Source organism: Boleophthalmus pectinirostris, unplaced genomic scaffold (assembly GCF_026225935.1).
Source record: "Boleophthalmus pectinirostris isolate CB_2022bp ecotype Guang Dong unplaced genomic scaffold, ASM2622593v1 HiC_scaffold_2, whole genome shotgun sequence".
Taxonomy (NCBI): domain Eukaryota; kingdom Metazoa; phylum Chordata; class Actinopteri; order Gobiiformes; family Gobiidae; genus Boleophthalmus; species Boleophthalmus pectinirostris.
Genome location: NW_026571152.1, coordinates 16122045 through 16142713, shown reverse-complemented (window position 1 = coordinate 16142713; position 20669 = coordinate 16122045). Strand labels below are relative to the sequence as shown.

Below are 20669 nucleotides of genomic sequence, written 5' to 3'. Positions count from 1 at the left end.
AAAACAATATATTTCCATTAAGTGTCATTATTTTAGGCATTTGAAATGAGGGTGTAAACACTTTTAACTGAAGTTGCAATCCACCTTTTTGCACATCCATAGACCCACACCTGGGTAGGTATGACACTACTCATTCATTTAGCCAAAAATTATATTGTTTTACTATTGAAGCATGTCAATTGGCTGCTGCGATAGGCTAAAACTCTGCTCAGTCCCTCCACTTCCCGAACAATATTGAAGGGAGCCATTCAGATTGATTTCACAGAGCTAACCTTATAGAGCTGTGATATCAATCTGCCTTTTACCAGGTTACCCACATGGTAAATGGTTGGAGCTTCTTCTGTCACAGTCAGAGTCACTCACTCAGTCTCTATAAATGTCTCTACACTGAACTTTATCCCACACAGAGGAATGTCACCAAAAGCAGAAGGAATCAATCCAATTAGCGCAGTCATTTTTATTCATTTTAATGATTCCTGCATTCCTTCATGTTTCTTCCACAAACTTATTATTTATTTGTAATCATTGCAAATCTATCAGTTCATTTATTCCATCTGTTATAGTATTATGTTTCAAAGAGCAGTGCTACGTCAACAAGCCTATGAAGAAGAAGCATCTCTTTTAAATATGTAGTATAGTTTATGAATAAAGATAGTTTAAATTAAATACTACTACTAGATTTTAAATATGACTAGAATGTTATACGTGGACAGCAGGCGTGGAAGGTACAAGAAAAGGGAGTCATCCAGACCCAAGCCCAAACCCAAACAGTGTCAAAGCCTGATCTTGTCAGATCTCAGAAGCTAAACTGGGCTGGGCTAGTTAGTACTTAGATGGGAGACTGTGGAGGGCCAGTGTCCTTAGGCAAGGCACTCGATGAGTCTTGGTGGTTGGCACTCTCACTTCTGTCAGTCTGCCACTGTTTGCCAGAGATGCCTGTTCTAAAAAAACTTAATAAAAAGGTTAGCAAGGAAACTTGATGGATCCCTTTCAGGGTAGACAACCTGCTCCGGCCCATGTCAAGTTCCCCAATATGTTAAGAAATGACTCTTTTGACCAATCAGAGACAAGAATCCAGTTGCTGTGAGCCAAGCAAGGAGGGAGAAAGACAAGTGTGGAGAGATGAGGAAATATGTGTGTGGAGTGAATGAAAAATGCACAAAATGTTCAAGTGACTTTGACCATCTGAAAAAGCAATACACCAATGTAATGCATCATGATTATTATTATTAAATATCTAACTCAGAAAGGACATATTTTGAGAAATTACTGAGAGGAAAAATTAGCATGTGTAAATGAAAACTGGATCGTCCTCTCTCTTGTCCCTCACACGTCTCATTCAGACTGACTCTCACACGGGCTCGCTCTGTTTCTCAGCCTGATTACTGCAGTGAGTCCGCTGTGAAAACCAATGTATTGTGTTCAAAACAATGTCTCCCTATAGGCCCAGCGGAGGCATTGTCTGATCTGCTGTCTGCATCTACACTCTTTGTAAAGACCAGCTCAATACGGTAGAGCAGAGAAGCCAAAAATTGTACTGAAGTAAGAGTAATGTTACTTCAAATTACTATTACTCAAGTGAAAGTAAAGAGGTCCAAGAAATTATTCAAGTAAGGGTAAAAACAAAGACTAATATAATTTATTATCTTTTCTTCTCTGCCATTACAGTTGGACCAAGGTAAAATGATGTATTCACAACGTTGCAAGATGTGGAATTATTCAATTACAAAAGCAGGTTTTTTGACAATTGAAAACAATTTAAAACAAATTTTTAAAAAAAACTAAAACTTGGAAGCCACAAGGACACAATCTCAGATAATAAGATTCAATATTTGTGGATTTTGTGTTCGGAAATTTCTTTCAAAAACTGCAAATCGCTAGTTTTATAACCTCCATAGCTGAACTGTATGTACGTGTGTGTGTGTGTATGTATGCTTGTGTGTATGTATATATATATAGATATATATATGCATGTATGTATGTATGTATGTATGTATGTATGTATGTATGTATGTATGTATGTATGTATGTATGTATGTATGTATGTATGTATGTATGTATGTATGTATGTATGTATGTATGTATGTATGTATGTATGTATGTATGTATGTATGCATGTATGCATGTATATGTATGTATGCATGTATGACTAAATTACAGAAATTCACCACTGTAAAAGTTGTCTTAACAGTTCAATTGCAAAAACAGAAACTTTTTTTTTTCTTTCTTTCTTTGTGTGAGTGGATTTGATCAAGGAATGATGGAATAATATTTTGATTGCAGACCTATTTACCGATATCTGTCCAATATTGATATTTAATCTGATATTTGGCACCAATATTGTTTCTGCACTGCCCCAGTCTTTTTGTGGCTATGTGCCATTCCCAGTTTGTCCTCAGTGCCTCAGATTAGTCTTTTTGAGCAGGCTAAATTAGTGAAAATGTGGATTTATATCACAGATAAATACATTTTTGTTATTATTAGTATAAGGTAGTCCTACTGTTTACTGTAGCACTACTGTTTAATATTCCTTATTGGACCATCCCTACCACACACCTCACATTACAGAAAATTAGATCTGTTTTGCTCAAAAGACCACCCTGCTTTTAAAACCACCTGCTACAAAACCAATTCCATTCAGGGACCTACACTAATTCCTTTCAAAGGTCTTGGCAAAAGTATCCAATAACACAATATGTACTACCATGTTTGGGGGCCAGGGGGCAGTATCAGAAATTGTACAGCAGGTCCCAAAAGCGCTAGGATTGGCCATTAGCATCAAATTCAAAATGTCAGCAAAGCACATTATAGAGAAGTTCAACTTACACCTTCTCCTGATTTATTTTTATTTTTTTCCCCTTTTCTTCCATGGTTTAATTCCAGGCGTGGGAAAGCTAGGCCATGGGACAATGAAAAACTAGCGACAGATGGCGAGGTAGGTGATTGGTTGCTGTGAAAAGTAGAAATGAAAGAGAACCAAATTGGAAAGAGAGGAGAGTTGGGAGATTGTATATAAAAAATGGAGGGTAGGTTTTGGATGGAGAGAGTAGTTTTTATTGACACAGAGAGATTTATGGATGAAAGGAATTGTGCTTGGGTTGAAAAAAGGAACATGAAAAGAAAGGAAAATCCAAGGAAGAGATGCGAAAGATGATGAGTGGAAGGTTGAATGATTTTGGAAATATATCTAATTGCAGTTTCTTAAATCAATATTGGGATTTTGTTTGCAATATTTTCTTCCCAAATCAAGATCGAGTTCACAGTGTGCATTTTGAACCCATCAAAGAGAATTCACATTTGAGAGAAGACTGAAATATGAAGGATTCTATGTATTTCAGAACATGGAGGTCTGAACTCTAAGGTTAATAACACAAAGAATAAGACGCCATGGAGATGCATTTATATCTTTTGTTTAATTTATGAAATTGAATTGGGTTTTAGTACTTTTATAGGCTTCTTTAGAAAAGTGGGCAAGTCTTGGTGTAATCTTGCTGTATTATGAATGTACACCTAAAGCAGTTGTATTGCACTTCTATTGGCAGCATGGGTGACATAGGCTTGTAAGTCTTGGTCAGACTTGTACTCTTAACTGTAAGCAGAGTTTGAATAGCGCCCAGGAAAGATTGCTAGATTACTCAAAAATGCATTGATGACGTCTTCAGGCATGGTTTTGATGAGGTTGTAACATGGTAGAAAGCTTATAAACATAACATTTCCTCTTTAAAGCAGACCTATATAGACCCTGTAGTCACGTGACCACTTTTGTTTTGGCCGCCATACTGACAGCCCTGATGACAGTAACTGGCCAGATTTGTCTGCAGGCTCCATCCTCAATGTCCTGGTTCCAGATGGGGGTGAGCAAGACCAGTGTGCAAGTGGACTGGGTCCAAACGGTTCCATGCTGTAGTCTGCGCGCAGGTTCCGTGCGGGGACAGTGAAAATGTGTTGTGGACTTGTCTAGGCATGCTGCTCCGGGCCTAGGCACCTAACATCACTCCCCGCTCAAGCTCCTCTGAGCTTGACCTGAACCAGAACTGCTCCTGCTGGGTCAGGACTCTGGTTTGGATCTAGTCCGACTGTAGCATTTCTTACACTAGGCTAAATACAGTTAATTTTATAAGTTGAATCAACTGAATAGGGCCTATTCAGTTTAGGCTGTGTGTGGCATACACCATGGTGTCTTTTTTCTTTTTTCACATTTGAGTCTGTATCACTCAACAATTCGGAGATGAGGATCTCCCGAATATTGACGGGTATTTCGCACACTGATGGCAGCTATCCACTTGTCTCGTCTGTCAGCTTCAACCGGGATCCGATACAACTGATACCATGTGTCTTTATCTCTCTGCTGATTACAGCTCTGTGCGCAACACTTTCCCGGCATGTGTCTTAAAGTGAAAATTAAAGGAATAACGTGAAAATGTGCTAACTTTACAATGGCGGTCTATTGTGTCCACTTCCGAAAGTGAATCAGGGCAAGGCTGTGACGTCACATGCTTGGTCTCTACACTACAAAATTGACTTTTTAGGGCTTTTGACCATGTTATAGTTGTTGCTCCTCACCATTTACTCACCCGAAGTTGTATTTGGAGTGATTCCTGCATGTCTGGGCAATTTGTAATCACTTGTTTTCAAGATGCTATTTTGCAGATCAACTTCTGTTTTAATGTTTAAAGCAGAACCAAGTAAGTCTATGAACATTATGAGTGTTTCTATTGCTTGAAAATACAAACATTATCTCTATGGCTAGGGTTGCCTCTCCACAGATCTGACCTGTAATGTAGCCTGCAGTTGTCTCCCTTGCGATCATTACTCAAACATGTGTGAACAAAACAACACACAACTCCAGGTATGTTTTTAATGAGGTAACAACATTTTAACATAGCTTAGATGGCTTTTTGTAATATAGGACCTTTACTCTAAATCTTACTTAAAAATGAAAAAAAAAAAAAAAAAAAAAACATGCCATAGATTCCATAGTTGTAGCCCAGATTGGTTTGGCACTGACAGGTAAAGAGGTGCACACGCTCTCGGCACACACACGTTTAATCCTGTGCACCAAATAGAGGAGAGAGATTTCATTACGTCGGGGTTTCGAGGAGGCCAGGCACGACAGAAATCTAGAGCCTAATCCTCCATCTCTGTCTGGCCCTGTGTGACTGCAGTCTGCTGTACTGTACCTCCCGCTGCATGTACGGAGATGGAAATATATAGCATGCAACCAGAAATCCGATTTAGTCTTGTTTATATTTATATGAGTTGGAGAAGCTGAGGTTGCAATCCAGATATGAATTAAAGAACCCATATTACACTTTTACACTTTCATATCTATGTTTTAATGTAGTTTCCTCATCAAAAACACAGTTGGAGTTATTTCATGTTTAAAACACAAACCCTGCATATTTAGACTGAGTTCTTCTCTCAAACGGAAAATGTGGTAGTACAAGAATTATTTCATCTTTCCTCTTGTATACGTAGAGCTGAGATATATTTTTATTATTTCATTTTAATACTTAATTTTTACTTGTATGCATTTATATATTTATGCCTTATTTGACACCAGCCTCGTGCTACTTTTTGCTACTTATTTAGAATGTATTATTCCATTTATATTTTTTCTCTTTGTAATTATAAGATGTGTAAGCTACTGTGTCCAAATAATTTCCTTTGTGGATCAAATCTAAGTCTAAGAATTGTTACACTGTGTTTTGAAAATCAATACACCTTCACTAGAATAATTTAGATAATTTCAGCCCTGATATTTCCTATCTCTATTGAAGTAAAGGTAAAAGGTAGCTGTTAACTTGAAAACATGACATTTATGACATCACAACGTGGAAGAGAGAATTTTGAGTTTTGAAAATGTAGGCATTACTCAAACATGTGTGAATGAAACAGACCATTTTTGGTCTAAAAAGTTCTATACTATAGCTTTAACTAAAGAAAATTAAGAAGTATTTATTCTTGTTTACAGGAACCATGAAGATTCACTCAAAAAATACATGTACATCTTTGCATTCACATTTTCAATTTAGCTTCAAAATTCATACACAACAAACACTTATAAAAGTTTCAAATGAGTTTGCAACACTACAATTTCCGAGCAGCTGCACAGACAAGTGAAGGGCACGCACTGAAAAGAAATTTCAAGGTTTAGCCAAACATTAGCAAAGTCATCAAAGCTATTTTCATTTTCAACAACCCAGAAGCGAGCGCACACCTGATGATAAAACCACTGAAATGTTCCACATCCAGTAATGAAGCGCAGCAGCTCGGTACACGTGAGTTTGCTTAATTTTAACACATTTTAAAACCACACAATGTTGAAAGTTGGTTAGCTATCACCACAAAAGCAGGTCTGAGCTAAATGCAGCGTTCAACATGACCTACTTACCTATTGAATTACTTAGAAAATGATATCTATGCTTAGCTGCTAACCATGTTATTGTCAGAAGTGCAGGGTGTATCAGGGCAGGGTAGTGCAGGGAGCAATCACAAATAATTTTAAAAGCACTGAATTGGATTTATACTGTCTTAGAAACATGAAAAATAGAACTAGTTCGTTTTAAATGGATTGCAGTGGTCCAAAGTTCTTCCTCATTTTTAAACACATTTTCAGAAGGCAGAGCGTGATGCCACTACTAACGACCACTAGCATGCTAACAGCTAAAAAATTCATTCTGCCCTTCCAAAAACAAACAATCACGTATATACCATCTTCATACAAAAGCAAGGTGTGGATAACCTGTGTAACTAGTAGGGATCTAACAATAAGCATAATATTGTGATATCGTATCGTCAAAGTTCTCATAATAATATCGTGGACCATCACAATATATCGAATTACAAGTCTCTTTCTTAAATTAAGAGTTATGGTGCAGCAATAACTAAAAAAAGACAGAGGGAACTACATAGACCATGATCCTTTGCTCCATTTAAGTGCAAACTACATAAAGAAATAACAGTTCTAAGCACGTTTAAGTCTTAGTTCTTTGGATTAAATCTTGTCAAGACATTTTAAGAGGAAAAAGTAGCATATTCACAGTTTTGCAAAAAATATTGTACAGTGAGATGTATATCGTGAAAATACTGTACTGAGAGATTTGGATATTGTTACATCCCTAATCATGAGCCTCCCCACCATATCGTAAGCTTTCCCACGATATCGCAATAAATATCGTACCGTGAGGTTCATACCGTGACGATATCGTATTGTGAAACTTGGATATCGTTACACCCCTAGTAACTAGGATGACCAGACATCACGAAAAATTCAATCCAAATTCAACCCTAAATGTCCCGAAAATTACATTCAAACAGAATACTGAGTAGTTACTTTCTGATAAACATTAAAAACTATTCATAGAGAGCCCCTGACGGTTTCTAGACGCTCTGTTCGCAAGGTGCACACTCGCCTCCAAGGAACCATCTGACTGAAGGCGTAGACAGGACGCAGCAGCCACCGCGTTTGGAGTCAAGTGGAGAGCAGCAGGGAGACAGTGAGGTGGAGTATCAGCGACAGGGGACACAACCAAGCCTTCCTCCACATCATGTAGTTTAGCTTACTACATTAAGTCATTTGTCTTTATTGCAGACGTGCCAGGTTCAAGTTCTTTTTTCCATTTTATGTGTACACAAAAATTTATTAAAACTCTATGTTTTTATTAGTTAATGTGATTTTTGTTTGTAAAGAAAAGCAACTTAGAATGCATCAACATTTCTGAGGTTACACTTTGCCCCTCCCTACCCTACCCTGTCCTGAATTTCAGCCAAACTCATCTGGTCCCCCTATGTGTAACCAGTATAGCACTCTGAATTGAGTTCTATGGTGTTGCCATGTTTGTTTTGGCTTCCACACAAACCTCAGTGCCGCTCTGTGATTGGTCTGCCAGCCAGAAGCCGGGCCAAGATGAATTCCAGTGAGTTTGTGAACTTACAAATATTGCAATAATTCATTTTGTTGTGCAAGTGTCTCTCCTGAGGACATAACTGTTTGGTGCTGGGATTAAACCACTAACCTTTGAGTTTGTCAGGCACTGCTGCTGCTAAAATTGACTTTTGCTCTATCTGGAGTCTCCAGAGTGGTGATAGGACTTTCGGCTCCTTTGTAGGACTCAAATCTTTGGATCCAGTCATATCAAAGAGCCGTTCAAAAGACTGGCACTTTTAAGCGTTTATTTATTTATTATTCATGACAGAAGCCAACGTGAGAACTCATTTTAACATCAAACTAATCAAAGAGAAATGACCAATGGTTCAAAATGAGAGTAGGAGTATTTTTACCCTTTGAAGTAATGCATAATCTAAATAAAATGTTGCACTACAAAAAAAAAAAAAGTTAAAATGTCAGATATTCTATTCTTTAAAACATGAGATCCAGATCTAACTGCTCACATAAAAGGAACCATTCAAAAGAGCCAACTCGTTCAGAAACGTCAAATCACTACCCCACAGAGAAGTTTACATTTCACATTGAATTCCCTTCATCTTACAACCAATGCACATGTGCCCATGGACTTTGCTTTGGGCAGGAATCAGTCCACCTATGCTTTAGTGAGAGGGTTTACCAACTACATAACTCTTGTCCCACTGTGTAAAACCCCTCATTCAGTGTAAATAAAAAGTAAACATCTCCACTCACATAAACCACATTGACGTAATCATCGTCTGAAAGCGTCTCCAGCATCTCGCTGACCGAAGTCCGGATAAGCTTGAGCGTCAGACCGGAAACACTGCCGCTCCTGTGAACAAAAGAAATAAATAAAACACAAATAAACAATAAATTAAAATGACTCCTCTCCAAAACACGCCGGCCCTCCCCTTATCCTCCGAGAGTGGGTCGGTAATTACGGCTGCCTGCCCAGGGAAATACATCACATTATGGAGGTGCTGGTGTAATCAGGGGAAATCATGGCGCTATTAGTTTGTTATGGATCAATGGAATTATCAGGATACTCACGCGTCCACCAGGATTAGCATGTCTTTGGGCGAGGCGGCTCCCTGGATGTACCTAGAATGAGAACGACACAATACCTCAGCCACTGGAATGTCAAGTAACTCTACAATGTACTATGGATACAAAATACATTTAACGAAGACATATCATCTGCTATAGGCCTATAGTTATAGTCTATGACACCCGTGAATTTGTGAAAAATATACCATATTTTTTGGACTATAAGGCGCACTTAAAATCCTTTAATTTTCTCAAAAATCAACAGTGCACCTTATGTATTAATTCCGATTGTGCTTACTGACCTCAAACTGATTTTATGTGGTACATGGCACTCAAAAATCTCTCAAAATGTTTTAGTATGACTTTGGTAAGCTACAAATTTGCACTGCTTGATGGATTGTCGCGGAGTTATACACATTCACCAAGACAGGGAGACAATGCTGGGCGAGTTACTCCACGATCTGCCAATGGATGGTGGATGCACGGGCATCCACCATCGAAGGTATCAGCCTCAAGCGTCGTCCAACCTTTCACGAAGGTCGAAATCATCACTGAACAGGTAAGTAACAGCAATGAGACTGACTTGGATAATGTCGAGAGGGATCCAGGCATGCTTGATGCTGAAATCGCCCAACTGTTAAACTCAGACAATGAAGACGAAGAATTTGATCGATTTGTGGAAGAAGAATGAACTGAAAAAAGTGAGTGTATTGTTTTGTATTTTATGTGTTAGAACTGAACAATGTTGAGAGTTATTTTGAATTAGTTGAAGAAAGTTGGACTTATCTGACTGTTTTGTTTTGCTAAATGCACCTTATAATCCAGTGCACCTTGTGTATGAAAATAGACGAGAGAATTCAACATCATTGATATTATGCCTTATAATCTGGTGCACGAATATAGAAAAATACCGTAATTTGGACATTTTAAAGAGGGAGTATAACTTGCCTGACAAACCAGTTCCACTCATCTTTGTAAAGTTTTGTGAAGTTTTGGTTCTGGCTGATGAGGTTATTGCACTTCTATGTGGAATTAATTACAACACTTAATGCCTCAACGCTCAGAGTCTCCTCTCCTTCCCTTCCCTGTTGTTTTTCTTTTGTTTTTCAGTTTTATAACATTGGTAGAACCCAAGCTAATATGTCCAAAACTTATAAACCCAGAATAATTGTAAATCGTTGCATTTTTATATAGCGCTTTTCCAGCTTCAAGGCAACAAGAAACCCATTCACATACAGTGTACGCAGACACTGGGGGTGAGGTGGGTTAAGTGTCTTGCCCAGGGACACGACAGCATTCATCTGCGGGAGCTGGAATCGCACTAACCTGTGGGTCAGTGTATCTGACCACTCAAGCAATGATGTTTATGTCGAGAGCGGCATAATGCATTTACAATAGAATCATATAATTTGCATTGACTCACCAGGGTCTTCTTCTGACGTCGTACAGATCGATCTTGCTGGGTGTTTTGCGGACATCCATCCAAGGAGAGGCTGTGAGAGGAGAGAGAAAGTGTTTAGTACATAAGACAATATTCACACAAATGTACTCTAACCTAGGCCTGTCACAATACCAAATTTTGAGCACTATATATTGCTACAGAGATAATATTTAAACTACTTTATGTCACTGACACTATAACAATAATGAAAGATAATCCTAGTAAACCATTTTTAAATAAACTGCATCATCAAAAAGCCTGAGCTGCACGCAGTGGTGAAAGATCGGAAGCCCACCCGATGACGTGCATGAAAAAAGAGACTAAATCGTGGTATCAAATTTCTATTTTGTTCCCACAATATGTCGTTCGTTCCTACATTTTAGGTAAATCATTCCCATGTTTTAGTCAATTCGTACACATCACTACGGGGTCAGCCTATTGGTCCGAAAGCCCGTTAGTCAAACCATACACAGTAAAGAAGCATGGATGACTTGTAACGTGCTGAGGATAAACCGTTAGTGAATTCGGAGTGTGGGTGGAAGCCACACCAGGGCAGGGAGCCACAAACACCAGAACAAGAAAATCTATGCTGTGTCATTAACAGAGTAGTCCTGGTTCAGTCCTGGTTCAGTCCTGGTTTAGTCCTGGTGTAGTCCTGGCGATCGGCTCAGGGGTTGCAACTTGTATATAGTTATAATCCGCTAATAACATGGCGTAGGTTCAGCCCTGGTTCAGCCATGGTCCAGTCCTGGTGTAGTCCTGGTGATCAGCTCTGCGGTTATGGCATGTATATATTTATAATCCTCTAATGACACGGCGTAGATTTTCTTCTTCTGGTGTTTGTGGCTTCCCGCCCCGGTGTGGCTTCCACACACACTCCGAATTTACAAACAATTTATCCTCAGCATGTTACAAGTCACCCATGCATCTCTACTGTGTGTGGTTAGACTAATGGGCTGTCGGACTATTGGGCTTTTTGAACCTATGGGCTATGGTAATCTTTATGAATTGGCTAAAACATGGGAACAATTTAGCTAAAACGTGGGAATGAATTACTTATTGTGGGAATGAAATAGTAAATTGAGGTCATGATTTAATATCTTTTTTCGTGCACGTCTTCAGGTGGGCTCCCTAGGAAGAAGTACTCAGATACTGGAGAAAAAAATTTGAAGTTTTAGTAGGGTGACCATATTTCCGTTTGTGAAAATCCAGACACCTTACCAGGGATGGAGAGTATGACCTTGACATTGGGCTACTTTCACCTCGCAACCTGTGCACATGGCCTCCAACTTGTTTTTTGTTTCTTGTACAAGTCATTGTTAAATGCACATTTGCGCTTCGGCATGTTGCAGGCTGTCTGACTGTTTGTGTCTGCTGACTCCTTCTCAATTTAATGGCCCCAATGAATGGTAATGAAAACCCTGACATTTCCATCACTTTAAAAAATAAACCCGGACGCCCAAGACAGGACGCAAAAAACAGACATGTCCGGGGAAAAACGGACGTTTGGTCACCCTAGTTTTAGAGTATCTTTTACTTTTACAAAAATATTTAGAAGTACAGATACCTGTCTCAGATGTAATGAAGGGTATGAAGTAATTTTGACGTTTGGTTAGTAGTAGTTAGTTTCTCTAATATAGAGTTTTCAGAAAGTAAAGAATAGTAGTGGAGTAGAAAGTACAGATACCTGCTCTCAGATGTAATGAAGTAAAGGTATGAAGTAATCTACCTAAGCACTGATGCCTAAAATGTATATTTAAGTCCAGTACTTCACTATTTTTACTTTGTTACATTTTACCACTGGCTGCAACAGATAAATGCCAGAATGAACCATTAATGATCCATATTAGAGCCCGACCGATATGGATTTTGCTGTGGCCGATATGAAACCGATATAATGGGAGTTGGAGCTGCCGATAGCCGATATAATCGCCGATATATTTAGTGATGTAAAAATTCACTGTAAATGTTGAATTGTTTAAAAAACTTAGGTTTGGCTCTGGTGGATTTTAAATTGGGTTTATTTAGGCAACATTTATTGTTATTCTGCCTCTTTACATCATATTTACAGACAGTAGTTCGGCTTAATGGCATTTTTGCATCACATTCTAGACACTAGTGATGGGTATTCCAGTTCTTTTTAGAGAACCGGCTCTTTTGGCTCGGCTCACTAAAAGCTGCTGGTTCTTTTGGCTCCCAAGTGGCTCTTCAGATTGTTTTGTTGCAAGCAGGACTAAAGCACGTCTAAAGCAGGACTGAATCAGGACTGAACCAGGTCTAAACCAGGACTGAAAAAGGACTAAACCGGGACTTATTTATTTTATGCTAAACTACAGTCAAATATGCTCGTTTTTTTTTTTTTTTTTTTTAAATCCTACGTACACGCAAATTTCTCAAAGATTCGTTTTGAGCCGCTGCCGCTGTAAAACCACGAATCACGCGGCGTGAAGAGAAAAAAAAGTGAGAAAAAGAGAAAACACGGCTCCCAATAAGGATCAGGCTCCCATCGTTCCCTTCAAAGAGCCGGTTCTAAGAGTCATTTCGTTCGCGACGGACCCATAACTGGTAAAGAAAGTAGCGCTATTAGCCTTTAGCCGTAAATACGTGCGCGCCGCGGTAATTAATTATATGCGCAAATGTCATAATTCACACGTCTATTCACAGCTCATTTACATATCAGTGCAGGTCCAGTAGCAAATATACGGCCAATATAGTCACTTTAGAACAGACCAATAGAAAACAGACTGTTTATGTGCGGGAGCTACAGCAGCTAACCCATAACAAATGACAAAAACTAGCTTCAGAGTCGACATATTTCCAACACTCACCGCTCACACAGGCTCCTCCTCACATCACAAATCTGCACTAATAAATGTCCTTTTAATCCAGACTCAAACCGATTGTCCGTAAAAAGAATATAATCTCAGTGTTTGGATCTGTGTCTGCAGGTGTAAACAAACACACGTGAGTGACGCGACTCTGTGGTGTGTTCAGGGACAGTACGGACACACACAGACAAATGACTCCGTAGATAAATACTGATGTGGAGCCACATATTAGGACATTTATCTGTCTGTAAATTGGATTAAATGAACAGAATGTAGAGAGTCTAAGCTTTATAACGAGGTATAACATGCCCACGTGAAATATCGGCCCCTATCAGCAAGCATATCGGCCGATAGCTGATAATATCGGCCAACCGATATATCGGTCGGGCTCTAATCCATATTATTCAGAACTCTACAGCTCAAATCTTATTGTATTACAACAAAAATACCCCGAATCTCCCCAATTGTACAAATAAATCATACATAAGATAAAAACTGAGCCCAAAATATATTGTTCCAGTTTTCATATATTGAAAGATAAGTCAATATAGTATTAATCGTGACAGGCCTACTCTAATCTCCTTGTTATTCACCAATGTGGAGTACAGGAGAAGATATGAATATCAAATGTACAGTGTCTCCCTGTTTATTCTGGTGACACTCTCGGCACCTCTCTATAACACCCTCATGTGTGAATTCAAGCAGTGTTAGCCTGGCAGCGCGAGGAAGGAAGCATATTTGATGATTGGGTAATATATGTGCATTAACAGGCGTTTAAGAAATGCTGTACACACACATATATATATATATATATATATATATATATATATATATATATATATATATATATATATATATATATATATATATATTTTTTTTTTTTTTTTTTTTTTTTTTTTTTTTTTTTTACCTAGCTTAGTACAGTTTGGTGTATTAGCATTAGGTGAAAAACATGAATGGAGTTCCAGTGGTGCACCAGATGTGGAAGAAGTTTTGTTTTTGTTTCATTCACACATGCTTAACACACATTATTTTTTAATTAGGTTGAGTTCAACTCTCAGATGGACAACACTCTGTTCTACATTGTGATGTCATGTGGTAATACAGGATGTGCTCCACTATGCTTTTAAACTCCATACCCATTTGCTAGAATCATCTGGATGATTTCTGACCTGGGATAGCCAGTTTTTACCATACAAAAAGTAAAAGGGAGCTGTTATTGTGAAAACTACAGCTTCATGCCATCACAAGGTCAAAAAAGATCTCTGAAAAATGGTTTTAAACAACACACATTTTACATATTTTCAGGATTCTGTTATCAATACGAGCATTTGTTGTCTTGTTTAGTGTTTGAATTTCAACAAAAAGGTGAGAGACTTGAGTTAATAGTTTAAGTCATCTTTTGTAGTTCCAAACAGTTCAGCTCTTTCTGGTCAGACTGTTAAAATAAAGCTCAGATTCAAGTCTAACTTGAGTACCAGAGCTTCTAACAGAGTCGTGCTTACAGTTAGCATCACACCCCAGGGAATGTTGATGACATCAGCTGCAGTATCGATTGAGCTGGAGGACAGGGCAGAGCATGGGTGTTGAGTCACAGTAGGTTTTATAAAACTGTCTGTCACCTTACACGACGCACTCTGCCTGTGTCTTTTTCAGTCCTTATTGTACTTGAATTCATTTTTCAGTATAGTTTGTTTGTGCAGAGTTGGGTAGTTGGTAGTTTACAACAAGGTGCTCGCATTAAAGCTGTACTGTGTAACTTTTCTAGAGAGGGTCCACAACCGGTTTGTCACCATGGAGATATTAATGCTTTGGTTTAAATTGTCCACAGTATGGCATTAAAAGGATCTGCATTTGTTCAACTACAGGTGTTATTTATTGCTGAAAAATATCTTAAAACACATTCATTTTTACTGTGAGTGGGGTCGCCTCTTCACACTTCTAACCTGTAATATGGCTTGCAAGTCCCCATGGAGATTCTTACATGTATGGCCATAATGTGGAACTTTCTGGATGTTTCGCATTATTGGCATCTCCATGAAAACAAATAGGTGACTCTCTCTTCACTCCAACTCTTCACTGGACAAGTTACACAGTGAAACTTTAAATAGATTACTACTGCACGCAATAATTAGAATATTTATTTTCTAACCTTCATAGTCTGCACCATGCATATTTTCCTTTTGAAGATGTTCTTGTAAAGTTGCTGTTTCACAACGTGTATTATATTTATGCCATCGATGCTGAAAAATTCAAATTCAGACCTAATCTGAGTGATACGTAATTACAGCTTCTGGATGCACATATGATATTGCTGGTGTAGATGGTCTGACTGGTTTTAATGCTGTATGTGTGTTGCGTGTGCTGCCTGTGCTGTCTGTGCGTGTGTTGCGTGTGCGTGTGCTGCGCTTGGGTGACCAGATGTCCCTATTTACTATGTCCCTATTTTTGAGCCCTGTGTCCCCTGTCCCAGTGGATTTATTCAAAACAATTGATTTGTCCCAGTTTTAAACAAGAAATGTTCCAGATGTCCTTGTTTTTGACCAATCTGATACCTGCCAACACTCAAGAGGCATTAAATGTTATTTGTTTAGGTAAAGGTGAATAAGTCATGAATAGGCCAGGGGCATAGCAACACTTTCTTTAATTATGCACTTGTTTCACAATTTTATTTTTACCAACCACCCCAAACTGGGAGTGTCTCATTTTTTGATTCTGGAAATCTGGTCACTCTAGCTTACACGCTGTTACTGCTTTGGGATAAATTGGGGATTAGGTAAGTGAGGAATAACTTTGGACAACTTAAAATGAACTAGATCACTTTTTCACGTTTTTAAGACAGTAAGAATCTGATGCAGTGCCTTTAATAACAATACAGTAGTACTCAATAACTCATCACAGTAACAAAAACTTGCAGATTTATTCATGACTTGGCAAATGTCTTGAATACATTGTCGTGTATTGATTTAATATGGTGTGGGCAGATAGGGCTGTGCTGCTTCTAACAACCCCAGAGCAGAGTTCTTTAGGCTGGGCTATTTCTATTCATGAGGCTCTGTCATCACCACATCATGGAGCTTTATGGAGCTAGCTAACATAGTGTATTCATGATTAGCTTTATACTTGTGAGTTATTGTCATTGCGTTGTTGTTTGTCCTCTAAATATTCAGAAGTGCAGTGTACTGCTTAAGTTTAGAGTTGTCAGCATTTTGGAGAAGGCACAGGAGCAGCTGAACAAATCCCAGCCACAGACTTCTGATATTTTATTTTTCTGTTGTGAGCCATAATTGAAATGAAAACAGACTGGCTTTCAGTAAATGCTAATGAAGACTAGCATGCTAACCAGGCACTCTCTGATTTTCAGGCAATAAAAGTTTTTATTATCAGATTTAGACAGTACACAGTTAACTTATTTTAGCCTCAAGAACTGTTTATTATATACACATTTTGCTCAAATACATGAAAGAAAAAATCAGGTAAAGAGCCACTATGTAAAAAACTTTTAAAACATGTTTGTTTGCTGGAGCGCTTGCCTTTCTATCTCCATGGAGAAAGTTAGTTGTGTGTGTGTGTGTGTGTGTGGTGTAATTCAGGGCAAAGACTTCCTTTTTTCATTTTTCTTTTCATTTTAAGACCATCTTGGCCTGTTATATTTCTACACCAAATAATCCAGAGTAGGATTCTATGAATAAAACAACAAAACACAGTTACACCCAGTCATGTTTTCTAACCAGCCTCACACGTTACTCTCCTGTGAGCGGGTGGTTGTTGGTGGACATGTTAAATTGTCTTGGATATACATAACTTAACATATTTTGAGTTGAATGCACATTTTTCCATTAAATTGCACTATATAGCACAAACATTCTGAGATGGGTTTAAGTATTAGTTCGAATATATCAATTTTTTTTCCCGATACCAATACTTGGCCATAGTGTCCTCAAAACTTATACAAGTCTGGTACCGCATAGTGTCAAGAAGCAGACTAACTCCCAATTTACACCAAAGCAGTAACAGCGTGTAAGTGCAGCAGCACAGCATACCCACAGGTATCGCTTTTTATTTTAACAGGTCATACAGTCGACTCCAGCAGTGTCATACATGCATCCAACGGGCATCATTACACTACGTGTCATTCAAATTAGGTTAGAGTTCTAATTTTACAGAGTCAAGGGTTAGGGTCTCCAAGATTTTTAGCAAGACAGGAAATAAGCACAGGGTTCAAAACTAAGCTTCCGATGCCATATCAAAAGATGTTCTTTAACGAGCTCTACAGTCGCCTAGACAATGTGCAGCACACAAATAAATTAGATTTTAAGACTAAAGTTTTTTTTGTTTTTTTTTGTATGTTTTTTTATTTATAAAGAATTATTTTGGTAAGTTTAGTATCCACACCATGGGCTACATGAAGGTATCAAAGAGGTAAAACAACGGTGTTTTCTTTCATTATTAGCATGTTTTGTGTCTGCAGAGCCTCCATCCATCTACTGGTCCTCATAAAATACGTAGTGGTATCACAGCGGTGATTTGATTTGAGTACTATGGATCCTTTTTTGTTATTCCCCAAATCATACTTTATCACTTTTAAGGTGTGGCAGTGCAATCATACTTTATTTGTTTTATTTTTTTTATTGCATTGTAAAATTTAGAAAAGCATCTGTCCTTTTTGTGTGTGGGCTTGCACCTCCACGAACCTGACTCTTATTTGACCTGGAGTAGGGTCTCCTCCTGCTTGTTTCTGTAGAAATGTTCCTTTGACAATAATATTCCACAACATGGCATAACATTAATTTATCTCTATGGAGAATGTTCTGAAGTATCGTTTTAACTTTTTATTTCCATGGAATTTCACCTCAGGTAATACTGGATCACCTTGTGGGTGAATTTTCCATTGCACAGCCGCACCAAGGACACCGTCAGCTCGCTCCTTGTTGACATTTGTTTGTGGATTACTGTATCTATGACCTTATCAGAGGTTATAATACTCCCTACAATGGAAGCATAAACAGACCTGAATTGACAGTAGTGATATAGTTCCGACCTACAAAAGCTATCCCTTCTCTGTATCGAACAGTTTGAAGAACCCATATTATGTTGTTTTCTGATCTCTACTGAACTAAATGTAAAAGGAGCTGTTTACTTGAAAACTACTACTATATGACATCACAAGGTGGAACGGAGCATTTTGAGATTTAGAGATGTAGCCAGACTAATAATAAAGGGTTACTCAAACGTGTAAATGAAACAAAACACAACTCCAACTGATTTTGATGAGGTAACAACATTCTGACATGGCTTAAAGCTCACAAGCGTCAACCTTGCCCTTTAAGGTGCACAAAGGATCTTTTATAGCATTAGAATGTATGATTTTTTTGTACCTGGGTAGTATCGTGCCAGTCCTGTAGCACTTCCAAACACCTGCCACAGTAGTGTTGGGTCCTTCTCTCGGTTTTTCCTGAACACAACCTCCAGGCGTTCAGTCCATTTGAGCTCATTCAGCACGATGGTGGCTGTGAATACAAGACACACACAACAGCATACTTTAATCATTATAAGATCAAATACGTGTTAAGAAATGATGTTATATTTTTGAATTATTGCAAGTAAGTGCAGAGAGTGGTGGGGTTAATTGAAGACTGCAATTTTCTGAGCACCCAAGTATCAATACACGATTACTCAAACATACATGAATCAATCAAACATACAATTTGAAGTAAACTGTTGATGAGTTCATAAGCATGTTTAAAAACTTTCAGAGATTATCAGACAAGAAAATGCCTTAAATGCAGTACACAGCAGACTTATTTTGGCTTGCAGAGCTGCTTATACAACATCCCTGTACTTTGGCAAGACATATTTTGCTCAACTATATGGAAGAAAATTGGCTCTTTAACCACTGTCACTGCTTTCCTAACCTAAACCCTAACCTTAAAGGTACATTGTGTAACTTTTCGAGTAAAGGGTCTGCCCGCTTGTCTCCGTGGAGATCGTATTAATTTGCCTGAATTGTGGCATTAAACTTATTCATCTTCCATTCATTCAGTTATGGGTCTTTTTATTGGTTTAAGAACATGCACGTCTACAGTCAACGAACCATTCCCTGCACAGATCTGCCCTGTCTAGTGACATCTCCTGTTTGTTTCCATGGAGATAGTTAAGTTTAATACCATACTGTGAAACATTCCAAGCAAAATAAAAACATCATCATGGAGACAATGTAGGCAGACCAGCAGAAAAGTTAGATAGTGCACCTTTAACCTATTTTAACCCATGATGTGTGCACAGATTTAACATCGACCCACACAATACATCCCTAACAATTACCCAGCATTCTGTTTGTTTGCACTTGGAAAATCCTCTAATTATCTCCCTAAGCATCCTTCTCCAGTTGAGTATTGCAATCACTCCATTTCAAATACAGTTACGACGCCATTCTGTAATCTACGGCATATGCTCTTGTCATTAAGCGTCTCAAATGGCTCACTTATCTGCACGCTTTAATATCTGCCGTGTGGCGTTGTGTGTGTGATGGATCGTGTGTGCACCGGGAGGCTACACACTGTTATTGATGTAATGACAGAGGAGATAGACAGACACAGCGAGCCCACACATCTCTACACATGATGGAGAGGCGAACGCATCACCAATCTCAAGTCTGAAGTAGTGGAGCTAGCAGGGCCGGTATGAGCTTTGAGAGGCCGATGGGACCACATACATGAGTGGGGCTCTAAAAAATGAACATTAGACTGATCTGGTAGAAAAATGTGTTATGTTTTTTTTTATTAGTGCGACAGTAAAGACAAAGCTCTCGATTTACCAGTCAATGTACATTCCTCCCCTCACCTGATCTTGAGCTTTGGGTAAAAAAAAAAACTAAGGATAACATTGCAGATACAAGTGGTCGAAATGAGTTTCCTACACAGAGAGACTGGGTCACACAGGAGGAGCTCGGAGTATGTATCAATGTAGAGAGCAGCAGCTGAGTTGTTCCAGGCATGTCCCACCAGGAGGAGGCCTGGGAAAGACCCAGGACACACTGTAGGGACTCCCTCTGGTCTGGGAACGACTTGGGGTGCCCTTGGAAGAGGTGGGAGAAGTGTGTGTGGAAAGGGAAGTCTGGGCATTCCTGCTCAGCCTGTGACCCAGCCCCTGATAAATGGATGGATAGGGCGACAGTAGCGCAGTTGGTAGAGTGGCATCAAAAAGCTGGCGGTTCGAATCTTACTCTCAACATAACTATCACTGGTAGAGCAGTCAGATCCATTAACCTACAAGCTGATAGTTCAATTCCAGTTCCCACAGATGAATGCTGTTTTGTCCTTGAGCAAGACACTTAACCCTGCATGCTGCCATTAGGCCAGTTAATAAGCAGCAATAACGTGTCCTACCACAATTATGCAGATGACACTCAGATCTGTGTCTCTCTGGCAGCAGGAGACTATGG

The 20669-nt window shown here is 38.8% G+C and overlaps 1 protein-coding gene across 1 annotated transcript in view; it reads right to left on the bottom strand.

The window, feature by feature from the left end:
- LOC110166803 (voltage-dependent calcium channel subunit alpha-2/delta-1) overlaps positions 1-20669 on the bottom strand; it is a 182812-nt gene that overhangs the window by 76998 nt on the left and 85145 nt on the right. Inside the window, 4 exon segments of the mRNA XM_055155850.1 lie at positions 8642-8741; positions 8960-9010; positions 10380-10449; positions 18604-18735. Of these exon segments, the coding sequence (XP_055011825.1) occupies positions 8642-8741; positions 8960-9010; positions 10380-10449; positions 18604-18735 (353 nt within the window).